At 32.1% G+C, this 26,953-nt stretch overlaps 1 protein-coding gene across 1 annotated transcript; it reads right to left on the bottom strand.

The window, feature by feature from the left end:
- Positions 1 to 1,153: 1,153 nt before the first annotated feature.
- On the bottom strand, positions 1,154 to 26,953 carry LOC118186328 (ADP-dependent glucokinase). Its single transcript, XM_035356411.2, has 5 exons — positions 26,447 to 26,953; positions 20,955 to 21,242; positions 19,627 to 19,763; positions 4,814 to 5,084; positions 1,154 to 2,560 (listed from the first exon to the last, which is right to left on the bottom strand). Exons 1-5 carry the CDS (start codon positions 26,854 to 26,856, stop codon positions 2,164 to 2,166), a joined length of 1,503 nt encoding a protein of 500 aa, XP_035212302.1. The 5' UTR covers positions 26,857 to 26,953; the 3' UTR covers positions 1,154 to 2,163.

Below are 26,953 nucleotides of genomic sequence, written 5' to 3'. Positions count from 1 at the left end.
TATCTTAAAACACAGAGCAGTGAATCTGTCAATATTTGCTTAAAGCTCGGTAAAACGGGCACCGAAACGTACGAGATAATTAAAATAGCATTTGAAGATGAAGCGATGAGATGTGCTCGGGTTTTCGAGTGGTTCTGCCGATTCAAGGAGGGTCAGAAATCAGTGGATAGTGATCCCTGTTCTGGACGCCCGTCCACCTCTTGCAATGAGAACAAGATTGCACAAGTGCAGTCTGTAGTGCGCTCTGATCGTCATTTAACAGCCCGAGAAATTGCACAAGAATGTGACGTTTCCATAGGATCATGTGATGAACAAAGCAAATTGATGATTCCAAAACAAAGCAGCAGTTGTCACAATGGAAAAGGCCCGAGTCTCCTCGGCCAAAGAAAGCACGGCAGGTGGGAAGCCAGATCAAAGTCATGTTGCTTGTGTTTCTCGATGCAGATGGAATTGTTCATCATGAGTACACTGCCCAGGGCCAGATAGTGAACAAGGAATTCTACTTGGACGTCATGAGGAGATTAAGAGAGGCTGTTCGCAGAAAACGACCGGTGTTGTGGGCGTCCTCTCGCTGGATGCTTCACCATGACGGAGCCCCAACGCACACCAGCAATCTTGTGCAGCAGTTCCTGGCAAAACACGGAACAATCCAAGTAGCACATCCTCCCTACTTGTTGGACATGTCACCTCCAGATTTCTTCTTCTTTCCCAAGATCAAGAACACCTTAAAAGGACACTGGTTTCAGGACATTGAGACCATGAAACAGAATTCGACGCAGCAGCTTTAGGCCATACCAAAGTCGGAGTTCCAGAAATGTTTCGAGAACTGGAAACATCGTTGGGCCAAGTGTGTTACTGCCAATGGAGCATATTTCAAAGGAGATTGACTCAAAACCTGTTTTGCATAATAAATTCAGTCTCAATACTTTCTGAACAGCCCTCGTAGATTTATATGACTCTAACAATTTATTCTTGTTTACATAAATTTATAGTAATCATAGAATTACTGGAATATTTATAAAAAATTATCAAAATATGAAAAATAATAAAATTATTTTGATTTTTTGTTTTCAGTGGAACTTACATATTTTAAATTTTAACCAAAATGCAGAAATATGAAATAAATGTGCATATATTTTATTAAACTTCGATATCTGGGAAGGAATCAATTTTTATTCAAAACACATAACTGTGGACCTCCAAAGGGATTTATATAATCTATCATAAAACAGCACAAGAAAAAAAATATTATTAAATATAACACTCTATGCAATATTAAAAAAAGATATATTAATAAAGATTACAGCAAAGCAGCCGCATAACAAGAGATAACTGTAACTTGAGTATATAAAATTTTTCCTAATTTTTCATATTAACAATCATTTTTGAAAAAAGGTTAATTCATTTTTATAACATAAAATATATTTAGAAGTACTTTATAAATAAGAATACATTTTTAATTTAAAGATAATAAATGGAATGCAATTATATTTTTTACATTAAGATGTATCTTAATTAATTTAAACGCATAACTGACATATAAAAAAGTATGCAAGATCAGTATTTTAATAATGGGAAAAATATATTTACAAAAATTCTAAGAATCAATATATTTAGAAAAATACATACAGGTTTCACATACTAATGCAAATGTAAATAATTTTCTAAAACTTTACATAGAAGATAGCAGATGTTACCTTTAAAAATATATATAAATGCATTCAAAAGAATTTACATTTTTCTATGTTAAAATATTCAGTTTTTTACTAGCTCAAAATAAGAATATGAATATATTATTTAATATATATCTTAGTTTGATATTTATTTTACATTTAGAAGGCTGGATAATAATTTTACTTCCACAGCATTTAGAATATTTATTTCTATATGCCCCAAACTGCAAATTAAGAAAAGCACATCTAAAATAATAAAAATATGTTTTTCCCTGTAAAGTTTTAAAAACTATGTTAATTAATTTTTAGTATTCATTATAAAATGGAAAAAATATGTTTTCAGTGCTCTTGGATATACATATTGACTAGAATAAGTATATAATAGTTTTAACATTTTGGAATGAAAATGGCACTAAAAATTAGGAATGCTGAAAAAATAATTCATCAGAATGGTCCAATTAAAACACTTGAGTAATTTTCAGTAAAACTTTTAAATTTGTAAAACTAATCCTGATGAAGAAATGTTATCTCCCCCACCACCAGTTTGTAAAACATCTGTACAAACTAATACAGGTGCTATGCATATTTCTACATTCAGTTCATCCCAGCAAGATATTGGATGTTTGGTTTCAAAAGGTATACGCCGAGCATCAGGTTTCATACTTGTTGTAAAAGCATCATCCATAATGAGTTTAGCTTTTTTCACATCTATTACATCAGACCCACAAGTGTGTCGATTTGCTGTAAGAGCTGATTTAGCTGCAGCTGCTTTTGTGTTTTTCCACTGAGATTCTTTATCTGTTAATATTGCTTGGAAAGCCAAAGTATGAACATGAAGTCTTGTAAGCTTACGACGACCATGCGTTTCCACAGTGCCTTGAAGAAATCTATAAAATATTTAGTTATTTAATTTCAAGTATTTTATTTACAATAATTATTATTATAAGTATAAATTTCTATATGACATGGTTGGATTATAATGGGATAATGGGGACAGAATATGGAAATGTTGGGGAAGCTGAAATATTAATTGTTAAGAAAAAGAGTCATAATCGTGTAAGATTAGGAAAGATTGAAATTTAACCCTTTAAAGGTTTGATATTTCAGAATTTAAAGGATGCAATATTTTAGTTTACTACATATGGAATGGGATATTTTTAGCAGTTGAAAATTGATTTATTTAATCATGTAGTGGTATCTAGATGTCATTATTCAGCTTCTAACAAATGTTTAATTCTACAATTGTTAAAATAGCAAAGATACAATATAAATTTAAACTTAATTCACTACAATTATGAGTATTTGTATCTAAAATTTAAAATTTAGATATATGAATGGTGAGCACTTAGAAATTGCTCTGCCGGCACCATGTAGTTGATCCCTGCTTTTATAGGATGATTGTATGATATTTAAGATGAATTTAAAGGTTAATTTATTAATTACAGCAATGGCAAAAAATTGATAAATAACTAATTTCTCATGCTTTCCTTATATATGTAATTTTTATGCAAGATTTAATTTTAAAATTTATTCATTACAATTCTAAAATAAAATTCTTATTAGTTTAAAAAAGAAACTATTTTTATCATACTGGCTTGAATAAAGACTGCCTCATTCATAAAAAGGACCTTGCATTTTCGCAGTAAAGGATAAATAGCTACAATACTCTGTGTATACATGTGTAATTCACACTTGCTTTTTGCTGATTCTGCACACATAAAAATTTAAAGAGAGTATTACATACCTATATCTATCTATCCATGTGTATATATATATATATATATAAATACCATTTCTAGGGAGCTGTTAAAGAAAGAACTTATTAAATATTGCATTATATGGATCTACTGTTGATCTCTTTCCTTATATGATTAATTTAAACAGCGGTGTGAAAAGCTTATTATACCTATTCAGATAATATGTTTTCTTTCCTTTAATTTCATTCTGGAAAGAAAAAAGGAAAAAAAAAAAAAATTCTGCACAATCTAACATTTCAAAGCTATATTAAGATAATTTATGACTTTTGCATGAATTTTTACATTAAATGAAAACTTTTTAATTTTACATTACCATTAAAAGAAAACTTTCATAAATTACAACATTTAATGCAATTTAACACCTTCAGCAGGTCATCATGTGAAGTTCATATATATTTACTCATGTTTTTCTCCCTCTTATATATTTTCCCTCTTTAGAATTTTTAGTAAACTAACCATTTGCTTGACTAGTCACCTAAAATAATTATAAAAAAGAAAAACTAGAGCCCAGATAGTAATTAATAACAACAGGAATGAATAATCATGTTATTGCTTTTAAATTCCGTAGCTTGTTTTGTTAGTCAGGAGCAGAGATTAAATTGGAAAGAAAAATTAAATATCTTACATTTTGCCGAATGACAACACACTGACATGTGGGAAGAACAAATATTTTCTCTCTGGACTTTTAAATCACTGAGTTCTTTTAACTAAATTTGAAAGACAAATAAATGTCTTTCACTTTGGCTAGTGACAACATATTTTTCTTTAAATGCTGAGTTTTCTGATTAAATTTAGAAGATAAATATCTTGTGATTTGCTGAGTGACAACGCATTGCTTTAAAACTGCTGAATTTGTTAATCAAAATTGCTTTAAATTTGCACAAAACATGAAATAAATAAAAATAAAAATCCAGATTCAAAATTTGGACTTGAGGTGTAAGTGTTTGGGTGATCTGTGGTCAGAGTTTGGTTGCTCTAAATGCCACTTTTTTCATGATGCAAAGTGCATATGTGCACACAGATTCTTCATTATTAATAATAGAGATGACTTAAGAGTTTTAGATTCTTTAGACTAATATGCAAGGAATGGATGGATGACAACGTGCAGTGTGGAAGTGAATTATAATATTCTTACATCTATTTAGGTATACTTTTCAATTTGACTGTGCACAAAAAAAAATTTTTTTTTCAAAATGAAATTAAAGGAAAGTAAATATTATATTATCTGAAGAGGTATAGTAAGCTTTTCACACTGCTGTTTAAATTAATCATATAAAGAAAGAGATCAACAGTAGATTCACATAATGCAATATTTAATATCAAGGATATGCACTGTCACAAAACCAATATATTCCATAAAAATAACAAAAGTACAATTCTTACTCAAAAACATTTCTCATCTGATCTAATATAGAAGCAATTCTTGGACGGCTCTCAGCAAGAAGACTGACATTGCCATACTTCATCATCTGGTACAAATTAGGCAACTCTTGCTCATTCATTCCTAATGAATCTGCAAAAGGTATCACATTCGCTACAAGGGCCTTCAAAAGTTTTTCATCACTAAATGAAGCCATTTCGAAATGTATTCTAACATCATTAGGTTGTGATTTCATCAGCTTTTGTACTTTGAGTAGAAGTTCTTTCTGTCTATCTGAAAATGAGAAGAAAAACAGATATAGTTCAATTTAACAATTAAAAATGTTCCAAAGCCAGTTTCAGCTTTTTGGTATATCCGATAAATTTTACAGGAGAAATTTAATGAATAAAATAAACAAAACATTTAATCTAGTAATTAAAAAAGCTGAAAAGAAAATTTCAAGATTTTAACATGTTCAAGAAATTTAATAAAAATAAAATAAAAAAATTGCAACTTCTCTACTTTTATATTTTTTATACTGACAAAAAAATTAGAACTTGTAACATAAATAATCTTGAATGCTTTCTTAAAAGTATAACAATAAATATAAAACATTTTAAAAAACTTTTAAGACATATTTCAGCATGTGTATTCAAGACATGAATATAGAGAATTTTGTCAAGTTTAATATTACAATTAACAGTGTGGCACTTAACTTCATTTAAAATGTTTTTCGTGTTTTACTTTTAGGTCCAGAGTAATCTAAATATAACTATTCTTGCTGGTTATCAAACCTGAAATTCTTTGCATATATTTTAGAAATGGGAAAAAATTGAGAAGGAATTTTTATGTAATGAGGCTTTCTTGGAAGAAGTGATATATGCACCATATGTGTATAATAATATATAATGTGCCATATATGTGCACCATAGTTATATATAAAGCTTCAGAATATGATACATATAGTATGTATACAGAATAATTAAATATGTAGCAACTAACTTCTTATCTCTATTTCCCTACTGCATTATCTTACAGTATTAAACTACAGAGGATATACACTGGGGGGGGGAGAAGGTAATGAAGTAAAAGACATACAAGAAACTACAAACAATTAAAGATATGGCTAGGGGAAATTTGATGATAAGCAAATTTTAATGTTAAACATGCAGCTCCTATCATCAAACTCTTCCAAGTAAAACAGATGAATCCACAAAAATTTGATTGCTTTTGCTTCATATGTATTCAAAAGCTATCTTCTTACAGAATTAGCATTTCTAGATCAAATTATAATATAAGAATGAAAAAACTATCAGTTCCTTCGATTATCAACTTCACATGTCATCCTTTACTTACATGGTTAGAAACATGGAGATTCAAAAACATACATTTTCATTACAAGAGCAAACACCACAATTAGGCCCTAATGAATGCCTGATGAGAAAGACTGGAATATAAAATCCATAATTATATCTTGAGTGAGACTTTTTAAAAATTCTTTAACTGCAATAAAAATACTTCAAAAGCACTGCTACCTGTAACACCGAAATCCATTTAAAAACCTAGGGTGACTCAATTTTCACAATTGATTTTGTCATCATTTTGCAACTGAAGTTGAAAAATCTGCAAGGAAATAATATGTAAGGTGATGTTTCAAGTGAATAATATACCCATCACTCAACAACTATGAGTGACTATCATGAAAAAATAACACGCCTGTCTAAAGGTAAAATTTCCTGTAAATAACCTGAAATCAAATCTACAAATAATATCAAAATTCTGTATGAACTGAAGAATGAATCACTGATGCAAACCATCTGAAAGTAAGTTACCTCCAAGTTTATTAAAAAACTGAAACCATAAAAATCAAAATATTAACTTTACAGAACAGTAGCTTTTCAAACTATCTAAAGAGATTTCAGAAAGCTTGAAAGAATGAAGACAAGCTTATAATAGAAGGAAAATCTAAGCCATCAAACTGATTTGATATTATGCAGACGCCGAATGCAGATTTAATTATTCTTTGAAATAAATATATATTTAAAAAATGCATTCTATTTGAGCCACACTTAATTAAAAAAAATAATAAGTATTTCTGCACTGAAGTATGCAATATATCATGTTTAAACATCTTTTTACTAATTATAATACTGTAAATGTATTTTAAAGTAAATCAGTTAGATATTTTAAAAAATGGGAAAACATACATACAGTTCTATGCTAAAACACAAATGTATGACATTAGAAGAACCTTTCATTAAATGCAATAATACTGCAAATGTTTTTAAAAAAATCTACCAAATCAATAAATTAAAATTATATTATATTTCCTAGATACATTATTTAGAATTAAAAAGAATATCTAAATCATCAAGAAGTGTATTTATTGCTTTTAAATTACTATATTTGTTAATCATGCTTTGCTGAATGTAAATATTATTGACTATATGCTTTATATTATTATTAAGATAATTCTAATTTAAACTAAGGACCCCACAGCTTTCTCAAATATTAGCATATCCATCTTATTGGCAAATCCATACTAACAATCTGATGTAAGAATTTCACTCACAGTTACTTGTTTGCTCAGCAATTGCTTTTAAAAGGCCTATGTTTTTTGTTTAAAGCCAACTAGCCTTTTCTTAAACTGCTCTAAGTCATTCCATTGCATAAAAAATAAAAACTCACACTATTATATGAAAAAAAAAAAATAATTCTATTAAAAAAATTGCATTATTTCATAACATGGAGTTTTCAAAGTTTATATTCACTTCCTTCTCAAAATAATTAGAAAATTCTTAAAATTCACATTTTTAAGTAACAATCTTTCTTAAAATAATTAAAAAATTCCTAGAAAATAATTATAAATTTTTAAACAATACAAAAAATATAATTATTAATATAGTAATTTTTATAACCTTCCCCAAATAAAAAAATTACAAATCTTTAAATTTGTTACTTAATTTTATTAAACATAATTATGAAAAGTTAAATCTTTTGACATAATTTCAATCATCTTCATAAAATAGTGCTAAATTTTTAAAATCCACAAAAGAATAATTAGAAGAAAACAGCTCTGCGATGTTGTAGTTTTGGCGGAAGATGAAATCAATTCAATTTTTAGTCATAGCTGAGATAACTTTGCAGGATAGCTGGCAATGGTAGAATAGATGCAACTTGGATCTGTTTACTGTGTAGACGGAATGATGGACTTCCAGACAGATGTGGCTGAATTTAACATATTTATTGTTGGATTAAGCAGTTTTGAAGACATAATATTTGCTTCACGTATGATTATGGTTGCAACAGGCACCCCACAATTTTGTATATGCAGCTTAAATTTTACATAGTAGGAAAAAAAAGCTTATCAAAGAGACATGGCTTTCTTAGGCAGACCAAGCAGTGAAAGAGAATGTGTATATCATGGCCAGAATATTTATAAACTCGGAGCACTTTGTTTTAATCATGCACAATGAATAGGGAAAAGCCTACAGCAATGTAGAGAATAGTGCAGGGAAAGAGTATGTCAGTGCAAAAGCAAAGGAGTTTATATTTTGTAACAAATTACAAATTTAAATATCTATTACCAAGTAAATGTCTTTTCTATTTTATATTTCTATTTTATTTTTACATACCCATTAAAACATCTGTGAATTTAGACTGATTCTGAAAGTGAATTTATGTTCATATTAATATCAAAAACAGTAAAATTATTTAGAATATAAAACAAAATGCAAAAATGATAAAAAAATAAATTACAAAACTCAATCTGCATCAGGAAAACATTGTAACAAAACAGAACATTTCCTGCTATCTCATGCAATAATCTATTTTGAAATTTTGATGATGAATGCATGAATTCCAAAAAGGATAAAATTTGCTTTAATTCTGATGAACTGCAACCTCAACTCTTTTACACAGTTCATCTGCAATTTTAGAAATAGCACAGTTCCTTCTACCATAATATTTTATGTATTGCAAATAGCATCAGTGCAAAGTAAAATTTTAGAAATGGTGTATTCTCAACAGGTGTAGCAAACTGCTGGTAGAGAAAATCAGTCAGAACCAAATAATTTTTTGAGGCTTCTTTAAATAATAATTTATTTCCATTTTATTCATATATAACACTGAACTATTTCTAATCAATTTAAATATTTCCATTATGTGTATATTTAGTTTCTCTAGTACACCTGTAACATCTCTCTGGGAATACAGTCAAACTATGGTATAGTGAACCTGGTTTAAAATGAAACATGGATATAAAGAGCAAACTTTTGGATGCCATTTAACTTCCTTTATACTTTATATATGGTTACAGCAGACTCCCAAATTTATGAAACTAGATATAGCAAATTTTATAGATATCCTTGACTGAAATTTTTTTTATAATTTTCATAATTTTGTTCAGAATTTCAACAAGTTTTGGCTCAAAAATTACTAACTTAAAATCATCCCTGTTTAGAAAGTTAGGATCCCATCCAATAGCGGAAATCCCTTTCACATTATGCTTCTTTTACTCTCCATCCCTATCTTTCTCTCTGTTATGAGGTAGTGAGGAAGATGTAGTTTTAGGAGAATCAGGACACATAAAGTAAACATATCGTAGGACACTTCACACAAAGAAGACAATGAATAGATTCTTATGAGCTTGAGGCTATAGAGATGATTCATCTTTTAGGGAGAGGAATTTTTTTAATCTTAATCAGTTTGCTTTGTTTCAGTACTGAAAAAGTTGTCAAACTTATCACCTGAATGCAGGTTTTTTTTTTTCATTATTTAGATATTCTTTATATAAGATTAGAAGAGCTGCCCAGATGGTATAGTGATTAGGGGATTCTACTGCGGTACTGAAGGGCATGGGGTTGGAATCCCGGAGAAGGCATGGTGTAATTGTCTGCCTCTTCATAGGCAATGGTGGCTGCCTATTAGGTGCCTCCACAACAAAATGGCCACCACTTCTGGCCTTAAAGACTGGCCAATGCTGAACATGCAAGTGCCTGGTACTGGATTTAAAAAAAAAAAAAAAAAAAAAAACTTAGAAGATAAATAATTTTGCAAGATTAGGGTATTCTTATGCTGATTGCATTTTTGACCTGCAATGATACATATTATGGGAAAACTAAGAAATGAATCCATTCATGTTAGACATTAGATAAGACAGATTACTGATAAAATTATTTATCGTATCTTTTCATGCACTTATCATATCTTTCAAAAGGGTGAAACTTCACACATTCTTTTAGTTAACTCTCTTCACTCTACATCGAGAAAATTTTCACCATCAAAATTCATTCATATGCTGAACAGTAGAGTTTTGTGTTGAAAGTAAGATAAGCATTATTCAAAATATATAGAAAGGATGCAGCCAAATCTAAATCTGCCAGGAATGTAACTTATCCAAATCTACCACTGCTATCTTGTGACAAAATCGAGACTCGATTATATCTACTCATGGGGAAAAAATTTGGATGCGAGGAAAAAGTTTAAACTAAGCATATGAAAGAGCTACAATATGACATTATCTAAATCAGTGTTAGTCAAACTTTTTTTACAGTGTATCCCTACCCGGAGCATTGAGGTAACATGTCAACCCAAAAGTTAAATTAATCATTAATCTAATTCTAATTGCTCAAAAACCAGCACTAGGTAATATTAAAAATCAGAAAGAAGTTGGTCTTTTTTTTTTTTTTTTTTAATTTCACACAAAACAAACTAAAATACAATAAACTGAAAATCAGCTCTGTAGTTACCAAATACTTAGTTAAAAAATCAACTAGCATTAATCATTTGTAAATTAAAATATGATGTACAGTACAAAGTCTTTAATCCGGACCTCAAAGCTACAAACTTTCTGCACATGCATAAACGCATTAATGCATTTAATACCTTTACGCATGCGCGTTTAATGTATAACAGACGGTATAAACTAGGCTAAAATTATCTAATTATCTATTTCAGTTAATGTTGCAGATTGCGTTGTTCCTTAATCTTCTAATTGGATCTGGCTTATTATTTTTTGCAAACTGTTAAAGCAATTTTATAAAAAGTAAGCTTGAACTTTCGATTATATCAAAAAGAGTTTCCGATTCTGGAGCTGCCAAAAGATTTACATATACATAACAGCAAAAGCATGTTTCGATGTCCATCAAATAAAAAGCAGAATTGCTGCAAAAAATGGATAAAGGCATATCCTTTGCTTCTCTAACCATTCCAAAATCTGTTTATCAATTTCAAGCTGCTCTGCGGAGGGGGGGGGGAGTGACGTCGCGGTGCGCAATTAACTGGCAGTTGATCTGTCAGCACTATCCTCATCTTCAGAGCAGATATTTTTATTTTATTCAGCTTATAATTCCTTACTAAGTGTAGTATTTCATCTCGATGTACTCCATCTTTGATATCATTTAAATCAAATTCCTCGTCATTATAAATATCACGAATACACATCAAATAGTTTTCTGGTTGCAATTTTCTAATTTCGACTATGCGTAATATATGCTTTACATATGCGCGCATTGAAAGAAATGTTTAATAAAGTAAACAAATAAATATTAAACTTTTTTTTTGTAAATTTTGATACCCTTTAGATCATAATTGCTCTTTATTTCATAAATTATGGTTTCATATCTTTAATTTTATAATTTCTGCATGCCATCTTACGAGATTTAAACTGATGATCTATAATCCGGAAAAAAAAACCCTAATTCGGAATCGCCGAAGTCCAGACGAGTCCGGATCAAAGACTTTGTACTGTATATAACATTTAAAAACTTCAAATAAAAAAATTCATTTAAAAAAGACTAAAAACATTTAATGCAACCTATGAGGCTGTTTCTTGTTTACAACTGGTGATATTTCTGGGTTTATAGTGCTCAGTTTTTGTCTTAAAAGTGTCTCTATAGATAATTTGTTCTGGTATTAAAATTTTGGATAGAGAAACTGAGATAGCCCCATTTCACATATATAAGATGAGGCAAATGGTAAAAATACCTTTAGAGCTGCATCAGACAGCTCTGGATATTCATTTTGAGCTTTAAGCCAAACATTGTTCAATTCAAACTCTTTGAAAACAAAACAATTTAAATTCTTGACCAGATGATAATTCGGTTAGGTTTTTGCTGAAAATGACACATTTTTGGGTAACACACACTGAAATGGATTTCAGATCCATTCGAAGTTAAAAAAAAAAAGTATTAAACTGGATATTTAAGATCTGTCAAGTGAATTTTTGTATCTTTAATAACCAATTGAACAACTTTTAGTATGTCATATATAATAAAACTTTCTAAAATAAGAAGTGCTGTGCAAAGTTAATCTCATTGCAGTATCAGAATCACAAATGAATTTTCTTCATTTGATCATTATCTATAAACATATTTAATTGTTCGAAGATTTAAGTTCAACTCACTCAGTTTCAAAATACCACCTAAGTAAGATAAACTACATAACCATTCTTCATCAGTTGAAAAGCATAAAAATTCTTTATTATTATCACTGTCATTTAAAAACACAAACACTTAAGCTAAGTTCAAATATCCTCATTAGGACCCTACACCTCAAACACCAATGCATTTCTGTATGTAAAAGCTGCTGGTGATGTTCACTGCATATTAGCAAAAATATCCTTCCTTGAGTTCAAAGAGGGTGCCTTTATAAAATTTATTACATGATTCCAACTTCTAAGACAGGCTTTAAGTCAGTGGCATGTTCTTCAATACAAGCATTTTTTTATGTATCATACATTGAACCCATGTTACAGAGACATCTTTAATTTGGGCTAGAAGTCTGCTTGTTTTCTTACCACAGCACAAGCTCCATCACTCCAGTCCCCCCCCCCCCACGATTTTCCAGTGAAATAATGCTTCCCGTAATGTAAAAATTTACCAAGTTAAAGATTTCTTCTCTTGTAGTCCTTGCAAGAAAGAAAGTTTTCATCATTTTTGTATTCAGATTTTGCAAAATAAATTAACTGTCCAGCATTTTAGCAACCAGTGGATTGATCCAACTAAACACTGAAAAATTTACTTTTTTGAATTAAGTCTGCTCTTGAAATTACCTATCATTTGATATATTCTGCAGCCAACTGTTATATCATAGATGGTATTTGACTCACCTATTGCTTTTCATTTTTGCAAAGCATAATACCTACTGTATCCTGGGCTGCTGGAACAATTAACTCTTCAGCAACAGCACATGGCTAGTCAATTTTAGCTACATGATTCACTTCATAAAAAGCCCCTATGCTTTTTTGTTAATAATATTATATTGGTACAAGTAGACAATGTTTTGCTTACATTCCAAATGCCCTAATTTTTTTTTTTTTTTTTTTGAAAAAATTCGAAACTTTTTATCCTTGAATTCTATTTGTTTGGTATGTAGATGCTTCTGCAGTTTCTTTGGTTTCAGTGACTAGTTTGACATTCCTGCCAGGCACACAATACATCTAGCCCTCTGTTCATCATCTTCAGCACACACAAATTCATATTTTATAAACTCATTGTCAAACTTATGAATTAATTTGTTTGCTATTTCTTTATGTCTAAACTCAGTAGATGCAGAAGCCACCAAACTTATTTAGTCAACGAAAGAAGTTGAAACAGCCAAAATTGAAGCACTTCTCGTCACTTTTTTAGTTATCTTACCATTTTTTAACCAACTATCCACAAAAAAAAAAAAAAAATTAAATTAAAAAATTTAGAAGCAGTTTATTTAATACAAAGCTAAATATGAAATTTTACACCAAAATAATAATTAAGCACACAAATGTGGCAGCTTGATCAGCATTCTCAACATTTTATATCTTTGAAAACAAACATGATGTTTCTGTCTCTCAGGAGTATATTTTAAGTAGGCATGAGTCAAGTGAATATTTTATCATTATTTTGTTTTTGGCAAATGCTGGTTCTGGGAAAGAGACAGTTTAGAGAATGTCAATTCATCATTAACAGCGCCAAGACAGCAAACTGAAAAGCAGTTCAAGACACCCCTATGAAAAACCCTTATAAGGTATTTCTCCCACCTTCCTGGCGTGCCTTTGTAGTGGCCCAGTTATTGCATGAGAAATCATTATTTTTTATTTCATATATTTGTTCATGTGTTTAATTATTTTATAAAATTAACTTTAATATTTTGTTAATATTCATATTTATATTTCTTTTATGCTGAATGGCAATAAGTAGTTCATATTTATATTTAAATTTCTTTATGCTGAATGGCAACTAGTTCTAGTTCTGATTCATGATTGCAGGGTTTTGGTTTCAAAACGTTGCTCGTAGCGTCGCATTTCGATAGCTGGAAAATAAAATGTAATAACTTAGCTATTTGTTTATAATTCATGCTGTTACTAGTCATAAATTAATTTTAAACATTAGTAGCCAAGGCTACATCGTGGTGACCCTGATTAATTTTCGAAATGTCAACCATTGACTCTTCTGAAACTGCTATGAAAGATACGATGCAGTCACCGGAGCTTCATAAGGTGAGTGTAAAAATACCTCCTTTTTGGACTGATAAACCGGAAATATGGTTTCTTCAAGTTGAAGCTCAGTTCAAAATTAGTAATATCGTTTCAGAAGAAACGAAATTTAATTATTTAGTTTCACAGCTTGAACCTAAGTTCGTCAAAAATATTTGAAACATTGTAACTAACGATAGTGCCACAAAATATTCGGATGCTAAAATTAGGTTATTACATTTATTCAAAGAAAGTGAAAATGTACGGATTAAATGTTTGATTACTGGTATCGAACTTGGAGACATGAAACCAAGCCAACTTTTGCAGAAGTTGAGATCAGTTGCTACTACAGATGTGTCTGAAAATCTAATCAAAACTTTATGGCTGGAGAAGCTACCTGACTCCATAAAAAATATATTATTAGTTAGTGATGAAGATGTAACCAAGTTAGCGTCTATGGCAGATAAAATTAGTGATATGAATCGGAAACCAGAAGTATTTAGTGCTAATGCTCCTTCCGTACCCGCAAATGATTTGTTGCAAAGAATTACCTTTCTTGAACAAAAAATTGATCAAATCACCATTCGCTCAAGACGCAGGAACTCGGATTTACGTAATTCACGTTCACGATCTCGAAGCCAACCTCGTAAACGATATGACCCTACTGGCAAATTTTGTTTTTATCACTTTCGTTTTGGAGCAAAATGCATTCCAGAGAAATGCAAGCCTCCGTGTGCTTGGGTAAAAAACGATTTCAAAAACCAGGAAAACTCGAATCTGCAGTAGGTTCAGCGGCAAACGCTGCTGCAGAAAATATGAAGGATTGTCGCAAATTTCGTTTATTCGTTCGTGACCGAAGATCAAATTTGCACTTTCTTATTGATAGCGGAGCTGACGTAAGCATAATTCCTGCTACTTCACAGAATAAATGTAAAACTGAATATAAACTGTATGCAGCTAATGGCACAGATATTTCCACTTATGGCATAAAAATGCTAACTCTTGATTTGGGATTACGTCGTGATTTTCAGTTTCCATTCATAATTGCTGATGTCACAAAAGGTATTTTAGGAGCTGACTTTCTTCACAAATATAAATTGCTTGTCGATATAAATAAGAAAAAATTAATTGATGGCGTAAGACAGCTTTGTGTCCAGTGTGATGTCGCTGCTATTTCCAGTGATTACTCAGTAACCACATTAAATAAATCCATAAAAATTTTTGATTTACTGTCGAAATATCCCGAAATTTCTAAACCTAACCTTTTTCCTACACAAATTAAACATGGTGTTGCACATTTTATTACGACTGATGGTCAACCCGTTTATTCAAAGGCACGACAGCTCGATCCAAAACGCTTAGCTATAGCTAAAGAGGAATTTAAATTTATGCTTGACAATGGAATAATTCGTCCATCAAACTCCCAGTGGTCAAGCCCCACTGTCAGTGGTCAAGCCCACTTGTTACGAAAAAGGATGGTTCATATCGTCCTTGCGGAGACTACCGACGACTGAATGCGCAGACGATACCTGATCGATACCCAATTCCTCGCATTGAAGATTTTCATCATATTTTAAGAGGTACAAATATTTTTTCTAAAATTGATTTATTCAAAGCTTATTTTCAAATTCCCATTGCAGAAGAAGACAAATGTAAAACGGCTATCATCACTCCTTTCGGTTTATACGAATTTAATGTAATGAGTTTCGGTTTAAAAAATGCTCCTGCAACGTTCCAAAGATTTATTCACGAAGTCTTTAGAGGATTAGAATTCGTTTTTCCCTATTTAGACGATATACTCATTGCATCCAGTACCCATGAAGAACACGAAAATCACCTTAAATTAGTTTTCAAAAGATTACATACATTTGGGTTAAGAATTAATGTTTCAAAATCTGTCTTTGCTGTTCTCCAAATCGAGTTTCTAGGCTACCTAATTACACCTAAGGGTTCCCGTCCTTTGCCAGAAAGAGTTCAAGCTATTACTAACTACAAACGACCAGAAACAATTCATGAACTTAGAAGTTTTCTTGGAATACTTAACTTTTATCGTCGTTATATAAAGGATGCAGCGAAGAATCAAGCATTGTTACATGCGTATCTCAAGGGAGCTAAAATGAGGGACAAACGTAAAATCGAATGGACTGAAGAAGCTGAAAAACAGTTTGAAACGTGCAAGAATGACCTGGTGAACACGGCACTGTTGTCTTTTCCCAATTCTGAATTACCTCTGGCATTATTTACAGATTCTTCAGATACGGCGATTGGCTCAGTGTTGCAACAATATGAAAACTCCTCGTGGAAGCCAATAGCATTTTTTTTCTAAAAAATTAAGTGATACTCAGCAAAAATATAGCACCTATGATAGAGAACTATTAAGCATATATCTTTCAGTTAGACACTTTAAGCATTATCTAGAAGGAAGATAATTTACAATTTATACAGATCACAAGCCCTTAATATTCGCCTTTCGTCAAAAACTTGACAAAGCAACACCTAGACAGGCTCGCCAACTTCAATACATCTCCCAGTTTTCGACTGATATCAAATATGTAAAAGGTGAGAATAATATTGTGGCGGATACATTATCTAGAGTTAATGAAATTTCATCGATAGATTATGATAAAATAGCTGATGAACAAACTCAAGATGAAGAACTGAAGAGTTTGCAAACCACTACTTCCTTGAATTTCAAGCAATGTTCTCTACCTTCGGGGAAATATTTGTGGTGTGATACATCAACTAAACATGTTCGGCCGTATATTCCTCAGGCTTTCAGACAACACGTCTTTCAACGAATTCATGGTTTATTACATCCAGGAATAAAATCGACTATGAAATTAATGACATCAAAATTCATTTGGCCTAACATATAAAAAAGATGTACAGTTGTGGACAAGAACCTGCATTCCTTGCCAAAAAGCTAAAATCAGTCGGCACACCAAAACAAAATTAGGTGAGTTTGAAGTACCACCAGGAAGATTTTCTGTCATCCATATCGATCTCATAGGACCACTTCCACCATCTAAAGGGAATATTTATTGTCTTACTTGCATAGATAGATTTTCGAATTGGATGGAAGCAATTCCTTTAGAAAATATTTCCGCTGAGAACGTTGCAAGAGCCTTTTATAGCAACTGAATTGCGCGTTTCGGAACGCCAAGTAAACTCATTAGTGATCGTGGATCCCAATTTAAAAGTGATACATTACGAGCTTTGTCCAAAATCTGTGGCATCAATTTACAACACACTACTGCCTACCACCCCTCGTGTAATGGCAAAGTTGAGCGCCTTCATCGAACATTAAAAACAGCATTAAAAGCCCACAACAACATATCTTGGACGGACACGTTACCAACAGTACTTTTGGGTTTGCGTACTGTTATTCAAGAAGATACCAATCATTCTATTGCGCAAGTAGTTTATGGCCAGAGTCTCAGACTTCCTGGAGAGTTTTTCAGCGAACCAAGTATCCAGACAGCATCGGAGACTTTTGCTAATAAACTCCAGAAACAGATGGAAGTTGTTGGACCGAGACTAATTCGTAAAAATTCATCTGAACAGATATTTGTCCATAAAGACTTAAAAACTTGTTCTCATGTGTTTCAGCGAATAGATCGGGTAAAAAAACCTTTCGAACCTCCTTATGAAGGACCATTTCCTGTTATTGATCGCAAGGACAAATATTTTACTATTAGCATAAAAGGAAAACATGTTAATGTATCCCTGGATCGCTTGAAACCAGCATATATTTTAGCTGAGGAAAATTCTCAGTTGATACAACCTGACTACACTAATTTGCAGAGACCGGACTCAAATTCGGATGTGAATCAAAAACATTCTCGCACAGGCAGAACTATACGTTTACCTGTTAGATTCAAGAACTGACTAAATTATTTTGATAGTGGTTAACACTGCAATACTAGTTACTACCTATTTCTCCATCTTCGTAACGTAACTTAGTTACTGGTGGGGGAGTAGTGTAGTGGCCCAGTTATTGCATGAGAAATCATTATTTTTTATTTCATATATTTGTTCATGTGTTTAATTATTTTATAAAATTAACTTTAATATTTTGTTAATATTCATATTTATATTTCTTTTATGCTGAATGGCAATAAGTAGTTCATATTTATATTTAAATTTCTTTATGCTGAATGGCAACTAGTTCTAGTTCTGATTCATGATTGCAGGGTTTTGGTTTCAAAACGTTGCTCGTAGCGTCGCATTTCGATAGCTGGAAAATAAAACGTAATAACTTAGCTATTTGTTTATAATTCATGCTGTTACTAGTCATAAATTAATTTTAAACATTAGTAGCCAAGGCTACACCTTCGTGGTGCAGTGGTTCTGCACGCCAGGCCGGTATTCCAGAGGTCCAATGGTTCGTTTCCCAGCAAAGACGATTGCTCATTTTTCATCTCGCCTGCTTCCAAAATAATAATAATAATAATAATACCTAATGTCTCTACAGTGGCACCCAAACTAAAAGGGTGTTGGATGATATATTTTTCCCGCCTTCCTAGCGTGCCTTCATGGTGTAGTGGTTCTGCATGCTGGGCCAGTGTTCCAGAGGTCCGTGATTCAATTCCCGGTGAAGGTGATTGCTCATTTTTTTTTTACAGAATTAAAAGTCTGCTTGCTTTCCCCCAAAAAAACCCTAACGTCTGTATAACCTGAAGCATAAGTGAGGAAGCCGAATACCTTTATACTTGGTCTGGACATTGTCTTTTCCACACGAGGAAGTAAAGATACTTACTTCATTGAAATATATCTAATAAGAGGTAGAGACAGCCATACAAGGGAATGCTGAAATGGTTCTTTATAATTATTTAACTCTTTACCTGTCATGCCCGTATCGTATTATTATACCCGAATATATATCATGAGAGGTTTATTTCGGCTTCAGTTCAACAAGTGGCTTCAAAGGATAGAGGTTAAAGTTCAAAGTGCACATTTTTTTTTTTTTTTTTTTTTTTTTTTTTTTTTTGGATTGCGAGGCAAACTTTCATTTTTGGAATAAAAAAATTGACAATTTATGCATCCAAATCATCAAAATAACTTGACAGTTAAAAGGTTAAAGGCAGGATATATGTTTGTTACTTTTGGTGCAGACCTAACAAAACAGATCAACTATAGTCTTAAAATGAAAACTACACTATACACTCACCGACTTGAGATAGCAAATGGTCAAGAATATAGCAAATTATCTTTTTAAAGAGTTATGTTGTAAGATACAGACAGTTATTTTTATGAATTAAAGACTTCTTTTTCATTTTATTGTTTTCTTATTTCATATGTATTTTTATTAACTTCTTACGATAAGCTTTAGCCAGACTTTTTTTTAAATAAAAAATAACAGAAAGTATATATGTATGTACTTACTTTCAGACATTGGAAAATTATCCATCATTTGAAGTCCTCCAATCACAAGGAGATTAGGGTCATAATTCTTCACTTGATTTATAAATGCATCCAGAGAAAATAATTTAGGATTCTGGTGATCATTATGTACAATGAAACTATATAAACAACAAAAAAAAAAAAAAAAACTGCAACAATAAAACTTAAACAATAAAACTGCATAAATAATAAGAGATAAAACATTAACAATGCTCTGTTGCTCTCTAAATCTTTTAAAAATATGAAACACAGTTTATTACACTTGAATTTACTGATTCAAACTTGCAATTTTTTAATTGCTTGGTTAATAATACTGGATGAAAAGCCCCTGTCAATAGCAACCCAGACTGGCTTATTCGAGAAGTTGAAGACTTCAAGAGTCTGCTCCTCCAAATTGGCTCTTGATAAAGAACTAATTATTTAAAAGTAGCTGCTATTGACAGGGGTGCTTCACTCACCATTATTAAACAAGCAGTTAAAAAATTCTCATTTCAACACACCTAAAGGCAGACACTTATTTTAGGAGATTATAAGAATTCTCTTGGTCATTTCTTTCTTCCATCAGTTAGCTATAAAATTGCATGTATTTTACAGAAATTTAACTTTGGGTCATTTATTTTCCTATCAATAAAATTCCCAGTTCCATACTTAAGGACCCCATTCCAGATATGAATTTCTGGGGTATTTACAGGATTCCTAGCCAATGTGGTTTAATTTACATTGATCGAACTAAGAGAGCCTTAAAATTTTGCATTAAAGAACATGAGGCATATGTTAGGAAAAAGGAAACACAGAAGTCCTCTGTTGCCCAGAACTGCTGGTCTGAAAATCATACTTTTCATTTTTCTGCAGCCAAAATTATTCAAAAAACATTTTCTGTTGTTGAATAAGTTATTCTAGAGGTGTTTCATATTAAAAATAATCTTTCTGTTCTAGTTAACGATCCTAATTCCAATCCATCTTTACCTTCAGCCTTTAAGGAAATTATGTTTTAGTTTTCTTGCTTCATCAATAGATGGCACCAGTAGCTTAACTCCTGTCCAGCAATTCTTATCTCGTTCATTTGCACTTTGGCAGCCAAGGAAGGTGATTCAATACTTAAACCACCGAAACTAATCCTGTAAAAATTTATTACTATAACGTTGATCCATGTTTGACTTCTCCAATAAGCCAGACTCAGTTTAACCTTATGAAGTAAACCTAATTATGAGTAAGTTCTATAATCAGGAGACAAAAAAAAAAATTATGTTTGCTTTAAAATATATTCAAATTCATAAATTGAGACCTTGAAATGAAATGATTTTACCTACCGATTTGCTCTTGGAGGTGTATATGGACCCCACCTTTGTCCAGCTGGATATTCAAGCAATAAATGTATATCATCACTTTCAACCTCTGGTCCCGAAATATGAATTCCCGTAGGGAACTCATTACGTAGACTTTTAGATATATGTGCTCCCAAAAGAACTTCACAACCTTCTTTTACAAATCTTTTTGCCATCACTGGAGCATTACCACCAATGTGATAACGACTGCTTGCTGCTTTCTTGGCCACATCAACCAATTCATGAAACAGTGTGGAATTAGATATAAATCTCCTACAAAATTAAATAAAAATGATAAAATACAGATTATTTATATTACAACCTACTTTATTACAAAAAATTAAAGAAAGGACATGCAGATTATTCATTAAAGCTCATTCTTCAGTTTCCTTAACCTCAGTATTGACCCCTAGAATAAACAGCAGCAACTGAACAGTATCAGTAACATCTGTCAACTCATTAACACCCAAAGAAAATGACTTGAAATTTTCTACCTTGTCTTTTCACTTGCACTTGATATGGCTCTTGATGTTCTCAAAATTCTAATAACTGTTCTCTTTGAAGACTATCAAATTGAAACAAATCTATTATCTCTGGGCATATTTATTCAGCTGCCTCTAGCAAATGTGGTTTAATTAACACATTGTCAGTAAACGGTTTCCTTTCATGGCTTATAAATGACTTACTCATAAGCTGGCTTTGGCTACAACTCAATTATTATTTTTTTAAAGAATAAATTCATTATGATAAAGCATTCTGTTTTAAATTTAATGAGTTTAATTAATATTTAATGAGTTTTGAATATTGTGTCCTGCACTCACAATGATGTATATCATACTCTTTTACACTAATGTGTCATCTCTACATATAGTAAAAGAGTCTGTGTGTCTTTCGTTCCTGCTGTGCATAAGCTAATAGACCCAGAGTTATGAAATTTGGTATATAGGTGCATCTAGACAAGAGCCAGTGCACCTCGAAGCAATTTTTTTCAAAATTCGAATCAGATTTTTTTGAAATTTTATCACATTATTTTGAATAGATACATTCTTTTAGAAATGTAGTTTTGGCAACAGTTTTTCATTCAGACTGCTGACTGTTGAAAATATGACATAAAATGCTGCTTTTTTTTCTTTTGATTTTTGGACACGCACATCTCAATCTTATTCTGATGCGCATGTGTCTCTTGAGGCATAACAGAAAGAATTTCTTTCCCCCCTCTCTTTATTAGCTAATGGCAAAGAGGTTTGTATATTTTGAATTATGTCATCCACAAAACACAATTTTGATTGGTTATTGCTTTATGATGATAGTTTCATTCTTTTAGAAATGTGGTTTTGGCAACAGTTTTTCATTCATTGCTTTGGATACTGGACTGCTGACTGTTTTCTCTTGAAAATGTGAGATCTATTGCTTATTTCACTGTAATTTTTTTATATTATGTTTTAATTATATATAATTTTAAATATATAAAAATTTTTGCATAATACTTTTTAGGAAACCAAGTTCTTAACTTCCTTTATACCATTTGAATTCTTAAGATTTTGCAATGGGAAGTTGGTTATTTTATTTAATAAGATAATAATTAATATTTGTATTGTTACATTATTTCTTCTCTTCTGACACCAGTAAATAACGACGACACTTGATGAAGTATCGAAACACACCTTATTAGCCAGTATTATCAGGACAGCTCCAAAACACGTTTTACGGTCGTCGATGAACTACTAGAAACACGCTTACACGATCAGCGGCACAGCCTTCAGGTTATCAGGCTATCACGGTGGAGACAGCTTCCTGCAAAGCACCTGATTCTGCTTGGTCATTCTTGGAACTCCGTGTACTCTCGAGACTCTCCACGCTACAACTCGCGATGCACTCGACAACACACGTGCACAGCTCCCGAGACTCTTCGGTTCAGTCGTTCCCAGAACTCAACACGCTCTCTCGACGATGCACTAACCGCAATACACTATGAGACTCCTTCGGTACACTCGACGACCCACTCGGCACTCGCTCGCCAACTGTCAACTCGGTCGACTCCACAGGGATTGACTCGCTACGAGACAGCAACTCGATACTGACTCTCTCGCACTCTATGTGAGGCACACACACTGACTCGCCCTCTCAACGAGACACTCACTCAATGACTAATAAAGTGTGTTTGGATACTTCAAGTGTCCACGTTATTCACTCCAAATCTGCACGAACCCCGTACGAACGTGAAGGAAGAAAATAACGTAACAACTGGTGTCAGAAGCAGAGAAAAACGCAACAGTACTAAGGGATATTGCTTATTTCATTGTAATTTTGTTATATGTAATACTTTTTTTTAAGTTTTATTTATTTATTTTTTTTCTTAATGAAGTTGTTCTGCAGAGTAAAATTCTGCGCAGTTATTAAATTTAACATTTGGTGTTCCCTTTAGGCATTTTTCGGGTACATTTAAAAGGCAGACGAAGGCTGGCCACATAGCTGCTAGTTATATACTCGATATACTAAACATAATAATTTGCTATTTACAAGGCCAGGGCTAGAGTGTTTAGTGCTTGCCTCCAAATTAGAAATAGTATGTGCTCAAAGTCAGCTTTTTTCGTCACTTACAGCAGCAACATGGCAATAATATTTTAATGAAAATTATAAAATGGTAAGTCCTAGATGCAAGGTTTGTCCGGGAAGTAGTAGGACTGATTTTTTCAGCTAAAACATTGTGAAGGAGGAGGATGTTACTGTGCTTGTTGGGCTGTGGAAGATCTCAGCTATCAGCGTCCCAATCGTCATTTGTCCCCAAGTCATTTGTCATTTGTCCATTGTGAAGGAGGAGGATGTTACTGTGCTTGTTGGGCTGTGGAAGATCTCAGCTATCAGCGTCCCAATCGTCATTTGTCCCCAAGTCCCACAGAGTGTGGATTGAGTTTAATGTGAACCCTTTTCAAGGTGTCTTGTCATCTTCACAATAAATTGTTTTTTAGAATAGCATTACATTACACAGTGACATTTGGTGCCAAACTGGGTAAAACTGTGAGCAAGACCCATGACACGATCAAGACTGCTTATGGGAGTATCATGCTCATGGGTCAATCAAGTGTTTTGAGTGGCACAAATTGTTTCGGGCGAGAAGAGAGCAAGTTGAAAATGACCAATGGTCAGGATGCCCTTCAACGGCAAAAAGTGACAAAACTTAGCAAAAGTGTGAAATCTTTTGAACAGTGACTGCCTCAGACTGAGAAAATGAGTCTCCCATGTCGATCCAACAATCACTGGATCATGGAGGCCCCATCACGATAATATGCACAGCCACATTCTCTTTGTTGTCATGGGCCAAAAGTAGCATCACATACTTTCCCCAGCCACCCTACAGCCCAGATATCGCTCCTTCAGACTTCTTCCTCTTCCCTCAACTGAAAATGGTCATGAAAGGGCGGCACCATGGCTTGGTCCAGGCCATTCAAGAGGTTGTAATGAGGGAGCAGAAGAGCATTCCAGTTTCTGTATTCCAGGGATTTGCACAGTTGCTGGAAACGGAATGTTGTTGCAGAAAGGCATATTTTGAAAATTATTCAGTCAATGTGTCAAAATTGTGAATAAATTTTTTTTTAAACAATTCAGTCCTTTTTTTGGAGATTCATCTTGATGTTCATACTGAAATTACTTTTGCCATTATTAAATTTTAACTGCAGATTTAAATTCTAATTCCCCATTCACATCTTCACTAGTTTTTTTTTTTTCCAGTATTAAGTATGTTGCTGGAATTAGAATCTATCTATATTTTAATAATTTATTTTTATTCCTTCAAAGGATTCTAAAGCAAGTTTAATATTCATTATTTTATCTTGAAGATGTTTTGAGCATACTGTTTAGAATATCATGCTAAATCATAAGAGAGGAAATAAATCTAAAACCTTTTACCACACAAAGTTCTAGCTTCGTGTTGTATTTCCGCATTAAAATTATTGTTGTTCCTTATTTTTAAAGCATATTGTAAATTTCTCCCAGCTGATATCATAGACATTGAATTTTTCTTATCAGTACTTGATAACTGCTTCATAAAAGAATAACTCAACATTTTGACATAAAAGCACAGAAATTAAATATTTCTATCACAACTGGAAAATAAACTTATAATTTCTACTACAGCCTTTGCTATAATTATCAACTTAAATAAATATACAAGAAGCACACAAAATATAAAATGGCCAAGGATTTCTTCCTAAAGGTAAACTTTTAGTCTATTACTTTTCTTTTTGGTGCTTAGTGTATTGATCTATCTCTGACCCCTCATATTCTGATTGGCAATGTTGTATTTTTTTTAAAACATTTAACCACTGTTCAGACAGAATGACCTGTAGAGTCATTACTTCCAAAAACCCTAAAAAGAATTTATTGGTTTCAATTCCATGGCCTTTGCAAATGATAAAGCATAAAATAATTTTCATTGTTATGAAAGATTTCATTTGGCTGTCTTTGTTGAAATAACAGACACAGTATTTTTCTTGTAATATTGAGGTTAAATAATTTTAAGACCTTTTTTATGGTGAAACACATAGAGACAAATGAATGTTATAATGAAAATTTAAAATTATGTCTGGCTCTTAATCATGTTACACACAAATATGAGCCTCGTCTGTCAGGGAAATTTTAGTCGATCAGCTTGTAACAGATTTTAATCAAGATAGAGCAAGAGTTTCTACATCAATGTTTTAGACTTGATTAAACAGAAAACTGCATGTAATTAGGAGAAGTGGAAAGAGGGATTGCATTATATGTTCAAAAAGGCAAGAAAAGGATGGCAGATGTCAAACTAGGTACTGTGGCACTCGCCCAAGTAAACCCATTATGCACAAGGGGAGTGCTTTCAAAGATATCCCACAATGGCGATTTACAAAATTTTAAATTTGTTTCACTGAGATGAAGAATATCCATACATATACAATAAATAAAACCAAATACATTCACAAGCATGTGTAGTTCTTTCCATGCAAAATGAGACTTCTCAAGCCCTCTGTGTAAATGTGTCGAATTTACTGGTAGGAATTAGAACAAAAACATGCAATGTGTAACTATTACTCTCCCAAGAATGAAAGAATATTAACATAACCGTAACAGAACTGAATAAATTTATTTTACCTGTACCTTGCAGTGTATATTTTCAGCATCTTTTCTCAACGGTACTCTTACACTTTAAAAACCTTTCTCTTGTGATAATTTTATTGTATTAACGTTTTTAACGCATCTGTTATTTTATAAGAGGTACAAAACAGGAGAAAAAATATAAACCTAAACCTCTTTACACACAAAATGCTTTCCAGGTACAAATTATTTTGGGTTGGTTGATATAATTCAAGGAAAAAATCAATCAATAATTACATTACACACCTAAGTTTTAACATAATACTGTTTAATCTAATATACCACATGGTTTTTAAACGAGAAAATTTTTAGAAGTATGTATTAAAAAATGAATATTGTATCTCGCTTACTCAGCAGCAGCACCATGACGATAGAAATATGCAAAAACTTTCAAAAATTCTTCTTTTGTTGCAATAGAATAGAAGTGCTCTGGTTCTTCTGGAGCAGGATCAAATATAACTTGATTGCTTTGAACTATAATATCCTGACAGGATCCAAAACCAATAGCAACTTTCGTTCCAGCATCAACTGAAGCTGATTTTTCTTCTGAGAGTAATCCGGCAAGAGTTTCTGCAAGCTTCACTGATTCATTTTCGGATTTATTTTTATTATATAAATACGCGACAAAAACTATAGCTAAAGAAATAAGAGTGCCAATCGAGATTTTAGTAGCTAAATTTATCATACGTTTGCTGTATTTTACATTTAGAAAACGCCGTTCCTTCCCCCTCTCTTTCCTTTTTCTATTCCTCCCACCCATTTAAAAATATATCACAGTAAAACTTTTTAATTCCCTACAATTTATCAGTGTACGAAAACCATCCCGCACACACGTGTGTACAATTGCCAAGAAGGAA

This window comes from Stegodyphus dumicola, chromosome 10, assembly GCF_044657685.1.
Source record: "Stegodyphus dumicola isolate Sdum_Otavi_A_Nest chromosome 10, ASM4465768v1".
Lineage (NCBI taxonomy): Eukaryota > Metazoa > Arthropoda > Arachnida > Araneae > Eresidae > Stegodyphus > Stegodyphus dumicola.
The sequence above is the reverse complement of the archived record's forward strand: the minus strand, read 5'-3'. Positions and strand labels throughout refer to the sequence as shown.